Source organism: Rousettus aegyptiacus, unplaced genomic scaffold (assembly GCF_014176215.1).
Source record: "Rousettus aegyptiacus isolate mRouAeg1 unplaced genomic scaffold, mRouAeg1.p scaffold_m13_p_15, whole genome shotgun sequence".
Lineage (NCBI taxonomy): Eukaryota > Metazoa > Chordata > Mammalia > Chiroptera > Pteropodidae > Rousettus > Rousettus aegyptiacus.
This window is the reverse complement of record NW_023416290.1, coordinates 32,210,617-32,224,480: the sequence shown is the minus strand read 5'-3', so window position 1 is coordinate 32,224,480 and position 13,864 is coordinate 32,210,617. Positions and strand designations below refer to the sequence as shown.

The 13,864-nt window shown below is 51.3% G+C and overlaps 1 protein-coding gene across 2 annotated transcripts; it reads right to left on the bottom strand.

Moving 5' to 3' along the window:
- Positions 1 to 219: 219 nt before the first annotated feature.
- Positions 220 to 10,809, bottom strand: KCNS2 (potassium voltage-gated channel modifier subfamily S member 2). Of its 2 annotated transcripts, XM_016157856.2 has the most exons (3): positions 10,641 to 10,809; positions 7,086 to 7,371; positions 220 to 6,445 (listed from the first exon to the last, which is right to left on the bottom strand). In XM_016157856.2, exon 3 carries the CDS (start codon positions 6,400 to 6,402, stop codon positions 4,969 to 4,971), a length of 1,434 nt encoding a protein of 477 aa, XP_016013342.2. In that variant the 5' UTR covers positions 6,403 to 6,445; positions 7,086 to 7,371; positions 10,641 to 10,809; the 3' UTR covers positions 220 to 4,968. The 2 variants fall into 2 exon arrangements, with proteins under 2 accessions (XP_016013342.2, XP_016013343.2); XM_016157857.2 differs by lacking the exons at positions 7,086 to 7,371; positions 10,641 to 10,809 and adding an exon at positions 6,760 to 6,810.
- Positions 10,810 to 13,864: the final 3,055 nt, after the last annotated feature.

Genomic DNA, 13,864 nt, shown 5'->3' with positions numbered 1-13,864 from the left:
TCTCTTCTTTTTCTTGGCTTCTTCTATCCCCTTTAACTTCTGCAAAAAGTTGCACCAGCTCCTGGCACACCTGCCTTCTTTTCCCCCATCGTTGTACCTCTCTCCCCCTGGCTGTGTCTTTGGGGCCTTGTTTATGTCTAACTTCTGAGAGCGTAAGCTTGTCACCTGCAGGCACAGTCATTTGCTCAGGCCTTTCTCTGAGAATTTAGCCAATTTGGAGAATTTAGCCAAGAGGATGGTGATATTGACAAATGAGGTCACGGAAAGAGGAAAATATTGCAGATTTTCAGATCTACAATGTCAACTGGATGTAACACCCAGATAAGGCCCTTGGGGGGAAATACTAGTTAAAATTCCTCGTAAAAATAAGAGGAAAGAATGACCACATGAGTACAGTATTTAAGCTCTTGCCTCAAGAGGAGGTGTTTGTTTTTCCTTTTAAGATACACGGTATCCTGGACCTGAAATATCGCTGAATACCATTTATACCTTGCTGGAGGGAGGGGACATGTTCTGCCCCAGTTGGTGGCAATGCAAGGACTGTGGTAACCTCATGTGCCTTCTGGGGCTGCACATAGGTCCCGTAGTGCGTGTTCTCAACTGCCATGAGACTGAGGACAAGGTTAACACAGGTTGCCATTCCCTTCTGCAGGTTGTGCAGGAGATACCTGCAGATGCCACCACTCCTCAGTGTGAGATGGGGGAGATCCACCCGAACTTATGCACTTAGGGGCCCTGGGGAAGTGCAATAACCTCCTGGGAACAGGGGTGAGGGACTCGCCAGGCTTCCTTAAAGGAACAGGCATAAACAGGCAAACAGCCCTGAACCAAATGAGATCAATGTGATTGTCCTCTCTGTCTAATGGTTTTCAATTTTTAATTAATTGTTTTAAGTTTCTATTTACCTGGCACAGACACAAGCCCCAGCATTCTCTGGTATGGTTGTCCCTGAAACTGTCATCTATCTTGGTTGGCTGTTGAGAGAAATGAAAGCAAATAGAAGGTTGGTTCTGAGCGGTCCCTCTGCTCTGCTTAAAGATAAATTAAGGATCCTGGGATCTGCTCACAGCCACCAGAGGACGTAGAGGTGCAGGCATTGAGATGCGAACTGGGCAGGATTTTAAGGAGGAGCTCACCCAACCTTCTCATTGTGCAGCCATGGGATATGAGGCTCAGAGGGGCCAAGTGATATGCCTAAAATCACAGAATTGAAGGCAAACCGGGAGCAGAGCCCCGTTAGCCAGTGATCTTCCCACAAGTTCACTGTGACCTTTTGAATGGCTGATAGTCTAAGTCAGTGGTTGATAGTCTGACCTTTCGAATGGCTGATAGTCTAAGTCAGAGCCTTCCTCGGGAAGCCTGGTCCCCAGCATCGAACGCCCTTGTGTTTGCGACTCCACATGGAGTCAAAGCGCCTTAAGGAAGCATAAACAATTTTTTCTATTTAATCTGCACACTCTTCGAGGTTGGAGTCCGGGGTGTGTCAGTGTTACTTCGTGGTCAAGGTTGCGGCTTGGAGACTGACGTGCAGTCGTCACACGTAACGGTGCAGCGGGCCCGCGTCGGTGCTTGAACAGTAGTGTGTTAATGAGTGTAAAACTGACATCGCCAATACAGCGTTCTCAATTTTTAAAATTACAACTCTGTAACAAGTCATGCTGTTAATACATACAAGACATACCAGTTAAGCCTTCAAGTAGATAACACACAGCCTGTACAGATCACTGCTATCCCAAAGTGCATAACAAATCATTTTCTTTGAAATGAAGCAAGAATTAGCAGGTTTTTCAATTATTTGAGTACTAAGATAAGTTGAAATAACAAATCTGAATATTAAATACCAATTACTACCTTAGGGGCTACAAATTGGCTCAGCATTACAACATGCCCTTCCTCACTAGCAAACCCAGGAAATGTGGGGGTTTGACAGAAAACACTAACCTAGAACCAATATGTATCTATGCAATAAAGACACAGTGCCACTCACTTTCCATTCAGCATTTTCAAAATCTCATCACATACATCGTGAGAATAGCCTGGCCCACATATGTGTCCAAATGGCATTGAAGATAACAACCTTCAAATATTAGAAGAAAAGCTGCTCTCAAGCCAACATTTAGAAATAAGTGATCTGAAGCTTCTACTGTGTCCCCTAATGGAGGTTTATGGGTCAGTCTAACAGCCTGGTGGCAGAAGATGTCACCTCATTCTTATGTTCTTAACTCCAGAAACAGAGCAGAAAATTAATCTGATCCTCTCTGATTAGCTCCAGGGACCAGAAGAAACTGCTACAGAAGATGTTATCTAGCAAGGTCCATCAAAGCCCAACTGAAAGCACTGTGAACTTTTCCCCTTGGTGGTCCTCTGGGGGAGAGGACGGTTATTTCTCCCCGGGTCACAGTTCAGTCTCCATCCTTTGTGGAAATTAACTCCAGTGTTCAAGCCAGCTGAGTGGCTCTTTTGCTCTCTTATCTGAAACCACCATTTGGAGAACTCGATGCTGTAGGACATTCTCACGCTCAGAAGTGACTGAAGTTTCAGGATGTGCAAAGTAAAATTTTATACAAGTGTATATATGTACAAGAGATGTTAAAAAGATAGTCTCTAAAGCACTTTGGGATCCCCCTAAAGAAAGGCACCAGATAAATGCAAGTCATTACCAAGATGAAAAGTTAAGTTTTCCAGCTTTCACATCTGCAAAGGGTAACCACTGGAAGTATTTCTTTTTTGGTGGAAAAACCTGCCTATTTTAGAAAAATACTCAAGAAAGTGACTGAGTTATTCCGCCTCCTTCCTCGTCTCCGTTTTCACAAGTTTTATGGTCAGGGACCATGGATACCACACTTAGTGATGTGATACCATCGGCTCTGGCAAACTGAACAGTCCTCGCAAGTTTGTACCACCACCTGCCTTCTGTGCAGCTGGGGCTGATTTTGTAAATTTTCTGCCTTCCAGTTCTGGAAACATCAGCCAAAGCCAAGTGCTTCATGTGCAAATTCTGAAAAATAAACCTGCTTTTCTAGCTTGGTGGCCGATTGCCTCTAAGTCATCTCACCTTTCCTGATGCTTCTGAGAAGCGGACGTAGACAAGAGACTATCAGGCATTAGTTGGTGGTCAGCTCCCCGCTCCCCATGAGGCTCTAGTCTGATGGAAGGATTCGAACTGGAGACTCAAGGGCATAAACAACTAGTCCATTCATCCAACAAATCGCCCACTCTACAGTAGCCATGGCAACTACAAGTACACAAAACCTGACAAGATCCTCATCACAAACCTATGAGGTATGTATTACCTTCAACTAAGAGACAAAATGAACCTCTTTAGGGAAGGCCCAAGCCTTGGATAAAAAGCCTACCTAACTCCATGCTTAGACTCCTGGATTCTATAGCTTTTCCAAAGACTGAACAAAATGGAAGCTGACTGATTACACAGAAGACAGTGGAGAACTACCTTACAAAGGAATCCAAGTTCCCCTTCACAATGTTATGTGCTGGTTAACCAAAGAAGAGGAAGGGCATTTTGAAGAAGGGTGAAAAGTCTCAACCTTCAACAGAAGTTTATAAGTTTAAAGGCTTTTTAAATAGCATTAAGCTTTTCAAGAAGCTGACAATTATTTACAATAGCAATGTTTTCTTTTACAATTCTTGCCTTTTTTCTGTCCTCTACCCACCCTCCCCCAACAAAAGGCGATTGAAATGGAAATAAGAGCTACAGTCGTCCCATCCTGGGTAGCAACACAGCCTTCGCGCATTTCTATATTTTGAATATACACTTCCGCACCACTAAGTTTCCATGTCATGCCAGGAACTCCAGGGCAATTAGAGTGTCATATACAACACACTGTATCCTAGAAGCAAAACTATCTGAGTAAATTCTGCTTGGAAAAAAAGGGTTCTCATTTTATAAGCTTGAAGAGCAGGCAACAAAAGTTTCTAAGCCACTGCCTTTGCTCGGAACCCAACAATGTTCCCCTCGGGGAGGCAATGCAACGGTAAACCTCTTTTCATTTGAGAAAGACGACATGACCTTATTTCTAAACATTTAAAAAAATAAAGATTTCAAGAACATGCTAATATCTAAGACACGGCAACATTTGGTCAAAAAGCCTAAACTAGGAACCTCAGCCAGAAATAAACGTCTCCACGGTCACGCTGGATAAAACGAAGGCCTGACTTTGCAAAGTCTTTAAACATCCTGCAATTTGGCCTATGTTTAGCTGAAGTCCCCGTTCCTAATCATCTGTTTGGGAAAAAAACTTCTATCTTCACTACATGTTTAACTGAGTAACATTTTCTAAAGAGCAACATTTATGGGATGAACATCAGCATACATTGTTCTAAAGGTGACCAGTGTGCCCATGCAAGTCACAGAGCTGCAGACCATTTATAAAAATAACTCACAGACTTGCATTGCTCATGGGCTTAACTTCACGTTCTCTTTGTTTTGGTATTAAAACTAAAGGAAAGCAATGAGTAAAGAACTGAGACTTTGTTTTCACATAATGTGAGCAAAATCCCATCATATCCTTGCTAATCCCATAGATATATTTCCACTAGACAGACTTGTGGGGCTTTTTGTATAGAACTCACATGACAACCTCAGAAACAGGAACACAAACAACTCACAGACAGTATTGGGCCACGAGCACTAGAATAGAGAACACAGTGAACAGAAAAATTAACATTCTGGGTGGTACTCATCCAGCAGAAAGGTGAACATTTTATGCTCACAATGCTAAGACCAGTGAGTGTCATTTCACTGAAGGGCACAAAGGCAGGTGTCAGACACACCACCCTCTAAAAATGATTCTAAATACTGTAAAAGCAACCTGGGGTGCATATCCCATGCATTTCTCCCCTCTGGGGCTGGGCATACTCTTTACGCCATAACCCCAAGGTGCCTGGACTGTGCCAGAGACACTAGAGGCAGCTCAGCAACGTGGGTTTGAGGGCCACAATTCCTCCTGGCTACTGAAGGGAATCGTTTAAACTTAGTTCGCTTGGTGAGCTCCTGCTCATGTTCGTCAGGCTTGCCATGAGGGATTTAACTTTATGGGCGTAGTAGTCCCTTAAATTGACCGACGGGACCGCCTTCATTCCATCTCCAAAGTCACAGCTGCGCATGGCACTCTCAAGTTGCTTTTGGCGCCGATAAAAGTGGGAGAATTTATTGAAGATCAAGGTGATGGGCAGTACCACAACTAGGATACCTGCCAGGATGCAGGCAGAGGCGGTCAGCTTCCCTGCTGTGGTTCCTGGGACCACATCCCCATACCCCACAGTGGTCATACTGACGGTGGCCCACCACCAGCAGGCAGGAATGGTGGCCAGACCCTCATTCTCCTCCTTTTCGATGGTGTAGGCTACTACAGAAAAGATGGAAATCCCCACAGAGAGGTAGAGCAAAAGCAGCCCTACTTCCTTGTAGCTGTATTTCAGGGTGGCCCCCAGGGAGCGGAGGCCAGTGGAGTGCCTGGCCAGCTTTAGGATGCGGAATATCCGCATCAGCCTCAGGACCTGGGCCACCCTGCCCAAGTTGGCCAAGGTAGGTGTGCTCTCCACCACCAGGTTCACTACCAGAGTGATGTAAAAGGGTACAATGGACATGAGGTCAATAAGGTTTAGGGCATTCTTGAAAAACTTGAGGAAATCAGGGGCCACAGCAAACCTGGCCACCAGCTCAAATGTGAACCAGGCGATGCCAAAGTGCTCCACAATTTCGAACCTAGGGTCCTCCCCAGGGTTGCCTTGGCTGTCGGGGATCTGAAAGTCCGCTAGGCTGTTGAGGCACATGGTGATGATGGACCCCAACACCACCAGGATGGACAGGATGCTGAAGACCCGACTCAGGACCGAGTAGCCGGGGTTGTCTAGCGCGAGCCACAGCTGCCTGCGGAAGTTGCCCAAGGGCTGCCCATCGAACTTGGAGGCGTCATTGTAGAAGGCCAGGATCTCATCAAAGGAGGATGTGGTGCTCTCCTGGTCGCTCTGGTCGTCCCACTTTTCCTGCTCGGGCTCCACTTTGCGGCCGTGGTAGCTGTAGCTGCAGCAGGAGTCGATGAAGAACTCGTTGATTCCCCAGTACTCGATCTCCTGGCTGAAGGAGAACACACACAGCTCTGCCATGACGTGAAGTTTCCCGGTATGGTAGAAATGCAGCACGTAGGGGAAGAGCTCGGGGTTGCGGTCAAAGTAGAACTCACGCTGGACATCGTCGTAATCATCGCAGAGCTCCAGAATGGCCTCACGCGAGTGGCAGAGCAGCAGGCGGCCCAGGCGCGTCTCGGGGAAGCGCAGCAAGGTGTGCGAGCGCAGTCTCCTCTTGAAGCCTCCTACGTTGATGCGGATCTCTCCATCCTCGACGTTGGCCTCCGACACATCCCACAGGCTCTGGCGGGTCATGCTGGAGACGCCCAGCCTCCCGAGCCGCGCGGGGGCGCTACACCTGGAGGCGGAGGGAACAGCGTCCGGTGAGTGCGGGGTGCTCGGGACCCGGGCTCTTCTCTCTTTTACCCCCACCCATCTCTGGCGGGCTCAGTCCAGTGGAGTCTCTGGGCGCTGAAGGGTACTGAGATGGGGGGGGGGGGAGTGGTTCTGTGGGGTTTGGCCTCCTCTCAAGGAAAGGATTGGGGTGGGTATGTTTCCACTAGCATGCATGGCCGCGCCTCCACCCCCAACCCAGGGTCCTGTTGGCCTCTTTACGCTTGCCGGGGGTCGCGCCCCCGCGGCTCTGGGAGCCCTAGGAGGCTGCAAGCTGACCTTGCCCGTGGGCAAGTCGAGGGAACACCCCCGCCCTCTCGCCGCAGACAGGCGGGATCGGAGCTGGGATGCGCACGGGCAGGGCTGGGCCGAGATGGGGGCGCGCAGCTTCGGGAGGGGGGCGGAGAAATTCACCGCTCAAATCTGTAAACCCGGGCTGGGGGAAGGGCCTGGCGTCCCCTGCGTTCAGCCCCCACTTCTGGAGCCCCTTCGGCCCCCTCTCAGGGCCTCTCCGCCTGTCAGGCGCCGTGCCCCGGAGCCGCGTGCGCCGCGCCTTACCCAGCAGAGCTGCCGGGGCTCGCCCTGAGCGTTCAGGAAGCGCTTACCTGCGAGCACTAGGACCCGCGGCCAAGGCCGGCGGGAAACTTCCCCAACCTGCTGGCGAGCATCGCTGCGGCCGCCGCTGCGGGCCGGCTTGCGTGTACGCGCGGGTGCGAGAGTGTGTGCGCCTGTGTATGCGCCCCGCGGGCTGGCGGGCGGGGTCCGCCAAGCGTCTCCTCCTGTCTCCCGCCGGAGATGCCGCCGTCACCCGCAGTTGCGGGAGACTCACAGGTGGCTGCTGGCCCCGACGCTCACAGAACCACCTCGATCGATCCGCACGTCCCTCCGCCTCTAAGAGACAGCAGCACGCGCCTCAGGCGCCGGCGGGAGCCGGAGCGGGAGCCGAGCCGGAGCCCCTTGCAGTGGTGCTGAACGGACAGCTCCGCGCTCCCCAGCCCCGGCTCCGCCGCCGCCCGACTCCGGAGATGCCGCCGCCGCTGCAGCTTCTCTGCTCTCCTCTGGCGCCTCACGCCCCTTTGCGCCCCTGGCACAATGCAGGGCCAAACCTTTCCCAAACCCTCACCCATCCCCTAGTGACAGCTTTTATTGCGACCCTCCCTCCCACCAGGGAGCAGGCAGGGGACTGCCTACGGTGACCTTTCCTCACCGGATCTCTGGGGAGATCAGCTGGAGGAATGAGGGGCAGCTTGCACCAACCAGGGAAGGGCAGGACGGGAAGAACTCCGGGTTTCCCTTTTAGGGACCTGATGAAAAGTTTCCTGAAGCTGAAGGGCGGGGGCTGCTGGGGAAAGGTAGTGGGAAGGGAGAAGAGGGGGCAGGGAAGCTTGAGGTCGAGCTCAGCTTAGTTTCAGAAGCGCAGGCCCCACCAGTGTGGGAGGGAGTCACGGAGTTCTGTTTGGGAGCTCTGTGTAGGCACAGCGTGTGCACAGGCCGGTGTGTGGGCTTCGGAAGAGAACAAGGATGGGTGTGTGTGTGTGTGTGTGTGTGTGTGTGTGTGTAGTCTGAGGACAGTAGGACTTTCCAGTGTCTTTGTGTGATTAAAATGGGACCTCTGAGGGCTGGGAGACATGTGCAGTGTGTCAGAACAAGGGAACTTAAGGCATGTCAGTGCAGTGTGTGTACGCAGCAGGGGACTGTGAGCTGTGTGTACAGCGTGCTGTATACAGTGTGGCATTCAGTGGAACAGTGAAAAGTCCATACACGTAATACAATGAGAACTCTGTGCATGCTGACACAGTCGAGACTGCGGGTCCGGTGTGGGTGTGCTCACTACCTTTGTCCCCATTCCCAGGAGACTTGTGGCCCAGGTCTGAGCTCTTGGTCTCCTAGGATTGTTCTTTAAGGCACTGCCTCCTGGGCCAAGCTGAGAAATGGACCCACAGTTTCTGGGGAGCTCCCGTCGGTCTCTTGGCCCTTTTGCATGGTCCCCATGTGCAAAGACTGAAGCACCATGTGAGCTAAGCAGGGGACTGGCAGGCCTCAGGTCTTGGTCAGAAGTCCTGGGAAAGCCCTTGCGAATGTGGCTCTGGACTCAAAGGGCAGCCGCCACAGCCACAGTGGGAAAGCACATCCTTTCTTTATGTGGTTCTGGCAATGCCATACCAGCTAGACAGATGCTCTATTGAGCTGGGGCTCCCTGAAGGGCCTGGGCAGGCCCCTGGAACTGGCTTCTTGTGGGGCTTCTTGGATCCAAGCCTGGCTTCATTTAGAGGAGAACTGTCCCTATGCCAGCCACCTGCCTCTGGGTGTGTATGTGGGAGTGTGTGCAGATGTGTCACCTCCTGAGAGGGTTCCCAACCCACATCTTTGCAGGTCTCTGCAAGTGCAGGGGATTCCAGGGAGGCAGGTACATGCAGGAAGGTAGAATAGTGTGTCGAGGGCCACACAAGCTTTCTTTCTCTTGAGTCTGATGCTTTTAGATAGGGATATGTGTGTGTGTGCGCGTGCACACACAAATGCGCACATAATCACTGTGTTGCTGCCTCTTTCACTCTTTTTCAACCCCCTCCCACATGTCGGGGGTGGTGCTGGCTGTGAGATTTCCCTGCTGCAGGTGTCCTTGGCAGCAGCACCTGTGGGGCAGGCTTTGTGGGCTTTGTAGCTTCTGTAGCCCTTCACTACTGTCCTCTCACTGCCTGGCTTCTGGCCACCCCAAAGCTTACAGCCCTCCTTCTGCTTCACTGCCACACGTCTGTGTGGCTTCTGCTGCAGCCCACCATTCCCAGCCACTCCCGTTCCCCTGGCCTCGCTGCTGGCTCTTCTCCTGGTTTAGCTCGATACATAAATCACCTTTAACTGCCACATTTGGAGTGTCTCTGCCCCCCTACTCCGAAATGCTTGGGTTTGATGACTATGGGGTTGTCCTCCTCCCCTGCCTTATTAATCCGCTTGCCTCCTCTTTTCCTGTCTGCTTTTGTTCTTGCTCATTCCTTCTTCCTTTGTGGTTGTGGCAGATTTCACCCATGGAGAGAGAGCCCCCCTGCCTTTTGTTTTTCTTTGTTTCTCCCATGCTCATGGCCGCCCCACCCTCAGACCACCAGGGCTCTGCCCAGGCTCCTGGGGGCTCTCACTCTTTTAATAGGAGTCATTCTGTGTCCCTCTCAACTCTTCTCCCTGATCTCGAGAGCTCCCTCCACCTCCCTCCTTCCCATTCACACTCCCCCCGCCACCCACCCTCAGTTGCTTTCCAGAGCTGACAGAGCTGGGCCAACATGCCCCCAGCCACTCAGGGTCCCAGAGTTCATACCTGCTCTTTGTTTACCTTTTCTGGGGTCAAGAACAAGCCTCCATGCCTTCCTTTCCTTGAACAGAATAGTGAACTTGATGGCCACAAGGAGAAGCCCAAGTGTGGGGCACATCAGTTATTTCTTGGAAAGGCTGAGGCAGAAGCTCTGTGGGTCTGACAATTGCCTTTGCAGAGGGTTAAGTGTATGCGACAGGCAGAGCCACTTGTTTATTTCCTAGTCACTGTGCAAAAGAGGAATGAAGCTGTCTCCCTCTTTCTGTACCCAGGAAGCTGGCTGTGTTTATGGCTTATTTAGAGGTTTGAGTCCTCATCTTAAAAATATAGCTGCCAGCTCCAGACATACAAGAAGGCTTGCCCCTGGGCTGGCCTGCTAGGGAGATCCTGATGGGGCAGAAGTGTGTGTGTGGGTGGGGGTGGGGTGGGGACAGGCACCCTGGGAAGGGGACACAAAGACCCCAGGCAGTGGCCCACATCCCTGCATCTGGAAGACTATTATCTCTGCTTTCTCTGCCAACACCGGTCTCTTGGTCGAGCCCACACATATCAGAGTCGGCAATTTTTTCTGACAGGCGAGGGGGCTGCACTGGCGGCTTGGCTGAGGGAGCCAGGCTGCCTGACCTACATTCCCCACTGCAGAGGAGCCGAGCACTCATCCTCTCCATGGGGCGTGAACACAGGGCTGCCTACCACCCTGCTGGAGTGGACTCTTCACCTGTTTCCATCCCGCTCTCCACCAGGGACCCTCCTCATCACAACCAGCGTGTTTAATAAACGCAAACAAGGTCATGTCATTGCCCCCTGAAAACCTGCCAGGGGCTCCCCATCAAACTTAGAATGAAAGCCACCTCCTTACCGCAGTTCCAAGACCCTCCATATGCACCCCTGCTCAGCTCGCGGACGTCATCCTGTTGCTGTGTTCTCCATCGATTCTGCTTCAGCCACGTGCTCCTTTGCTCCTTCCCAGGGCCTTTGCACCTGCTGTTCTGTTTGGCAGCTTCACATGACAGGCTTCTCCTTGTCACTCAGACCTCGATTTAAATGTCACCTCCTCAGCGAGGCCTGACTGCCCAATAACTAGATCCCTCAGTCAGTCCCATAATTTCTTTGACAACTTATATTAAATAGTTATTGAATATGTCATCGAATGATGAATGAGTGAGGCTCCAACTCCTATCTTACATTATTCTGTGCCAGCCAGAGTCTTAGGCCCACCTCTTCTTCCTCCTGGTGGATCAAGGAGGCAGCTGGAGGAGGAAGGATTGCTGTGCCTGGGGCCATGGCTTGGAGCACCCCCCTTCTTGCTCCGGGGTGCTTGCTTTAACAATTGATTAACCTAATGGATCTCATCCCTGGCTGCACATTCAAATACCTTAGGGAAACTTCACAATAGCAGATGCCCCTAGATGCCTCGAGCCTGGCTCCAGACCAATTAAATCAGAATCTCTGGTGTAGCGCCTGGGGAATTTGTGCTTTCTTAAAGCCCCCTAAGTAATGGCAATATGGGAGTCTAGGTTGAGAGCCTGAGCAGCCTTGACTTTGGGGGCACAGACGGAAAGCGTGTGCCCAGGTGCAGCCTAGTGGTCAGCACCAAGGGCAGGGGCTGTGCCTTAGCTCAGTGCACCCGCTACTCTACTCCCCAGCTCTAGGTCAGTGCCTGCCCAGAGCTGGGGCATCATAACAGTTGGGTGTCTCTGTCATCGCCTCCCCTCAACCCCTGAGCCTGTGCCTCTCAGAATCATTACCTTGGAGACAACTCGTGATTATGAATAGTTGCAGTTTCTTTCTCTCCTTGGAAAGGCATCTGCTCCTGGGCCTGCATTACTGCCAGTGGTGATGGGGACAGAACAAGGAGCTGGCAGGCCTGTCTGGGTGGGTGTACAGCGGAAAGGCACAGAGACGCTGCTGGGGGTGTAGGCACCCTGGAAGAGAAGAGAGAAGCGGGCAGGAGAGACCCTGAGCTGAGGAAGCAGGGTCTGAGCCTTGGAATGAGGTGTGGGAGAGGTGAAGAATGAACTAGTTACGGAGAGTGAGAGAAAAGTTAGGGTATGAAAGGTTTTAAGAAATTTTGCTGCCTTATGAATGTAATTCCTCATTAAGTGTTTTCTCAAGAGGCAACAGTAAATATATAGCTTGTGCATTGTTTTAGGATGCTGGGCTGAATTTATTATATGTGAGTCTCTGTCTGGGCCTTTTGGCTTTATCTTCAGAGGCCACCCTCCTTTCTGCCTACCATCCCCCATCCCAAGGTGCCCCTGGAGGTTGACAAGGGAGAGAAGATTGTATCTGAAGAGCTCCTTTCTGAGTCCTTTAATAAAAAGGACTCAGATGCCCCACAGCTGGCACGCACAGGGCCAGCTCCTGTGTGGTTGGGGCCTTGAGGTTATGCCTCTTGCACTCCCTGCTCTAAGTTCCTCTTCCTTGGGAGGCTTTCCCTGTGAGCCCTCCGGGTAACACTCCATTGGGGCCCTTGACTGAATTCTTCAGGACATCCTAGGACAAGGCTGGAATAATTAAGATAAACTTAATGAAATTTAGACTTAAGGTCACCGCATGAGAAATTAACAAGAGGGCAACAGGGCTGCTAGGTAGGAGCCCCTCCTGGGCTCACTCTCACTTGCCTCTAGGGTCTGGTTGTCCTTCCTTCCTGTCCCAGGCGCTCCTGAAAGCCCACAGTGAAGAATCTGAGCCGCAGAGACCCAGGAGCTCTCTTTCCACCTGCCTCAGGTGTGTCCTCTGACTCCTGCTGTCCCTCCTCTCCTGACCATTCTCTGGGTGACTGAGAAGTGGACTGAAGTCCCTAGCCCCTGCCCTGGCCCTCCTTTCTGGGCCCAGCAAGATACCAGATCAGAACAATTCACTTCAAGGCCCTCACCTGTGTTCAGAGAGTGGCAGTGTCTCAGCAACCATTCACAACCCAGGTGGCCGATGAAGATGGAGACAGTGGAGAAAGTGAAGCTGAGACTGATCACAACGAGGGCAGCAATAGAGGAAAGCCACTGGCTGAGGCGTGTCCCCTGGAGCTAAACCGCCTGGGTCCCGGGCCAGCTCTGCTAGCCATGTATCCTTGGGCAAAATATTTACCCTCTTCATGCTTCATGGTCCACGTCTTTAAAACCTCTGATAGTCCCTCACTTGCGAGGTTATTGTGAGAATTAAAAGAATCAGTTAAGAGCTACAGCAAGACCTGGCACGTAGCAAGTGCTTCACTGTCAACCATGACCAGAACCAGCGCCTGAATACTTATGATGTGATCAGCTGTGCCCAGCTCTCTGCTTGCCTCCTGCCCTCTCTCAGGTACTGTTATTAACCTCATTTTACCGACGCCCATAAAGTGAGGTGTTTAGACTGAAACACGTCCCTCTGGTTCCAGAATCTGCCCTCTTAATGATCTCAAGTAGGTGCAGGATTAATTAGTGTAGGCTAATTGCTGTAAAATCCCCCAATCCCAGTGGCTTAACACAGTAAAAGAATCATTTCTCACTCATGTTGAAGTCTAATTGGGTGTTTGGGCATAGCGTTTCACACAGTGGTTCATGAACCCAGGCTCCTTCTGTTTAGAACTTTGCCAGCTTCAAGGGCCTAGAAAGCCTTCCCTGGAATCCCCTGCATCAGGATGTGAGATGAGGGAAGGCAGCATAGAGGATGGCACAAGAGGTTTTCAAGGCCAGGCCTGGAAATGGCATGCTTCAATTCTGGCCACCTTCCTTTGGCCCGAACTCAATCATGTGGCCCCATGTAAGTGGGAGAGGTGGAGGAGTTTGCAGGAAGGAAAATTGCGGCACCAACAGTCTCTGTTGTCAGTGAGAGGGTAGATGCTGGTAGATATCCTGTATCCATTTTTTCATGGTAGGCAGAGGGAGCACAGAAAAGTCCCCACTTCCTGCTTACCATGTGGTGGCTAAAAGTATCCTCAGCTGGAAGGACTTTGCTCCAGGACCCAGGCCCAGGGCGCCCTGTATCTCTTGAGTCCTGAGCTGCAGCCTCAGGGGGTTTTGTTTCCCTTTTCTCAGAATGACCTTTCAGGCCTGAACTTATCCACACCACATGTCTGAAGAAGAGTGTCAGTCTGGTTCTCGG

Excerpts from the sequence above, each read along its gene's own strand:
- KCNS2 (XM_016157856.2), bottom strand. The coding sequence starts at position 6,402 with ATGACCCGCCAGAGCCTGTGGGATGTGTCGGAGGCCAACGTCGAGGAT.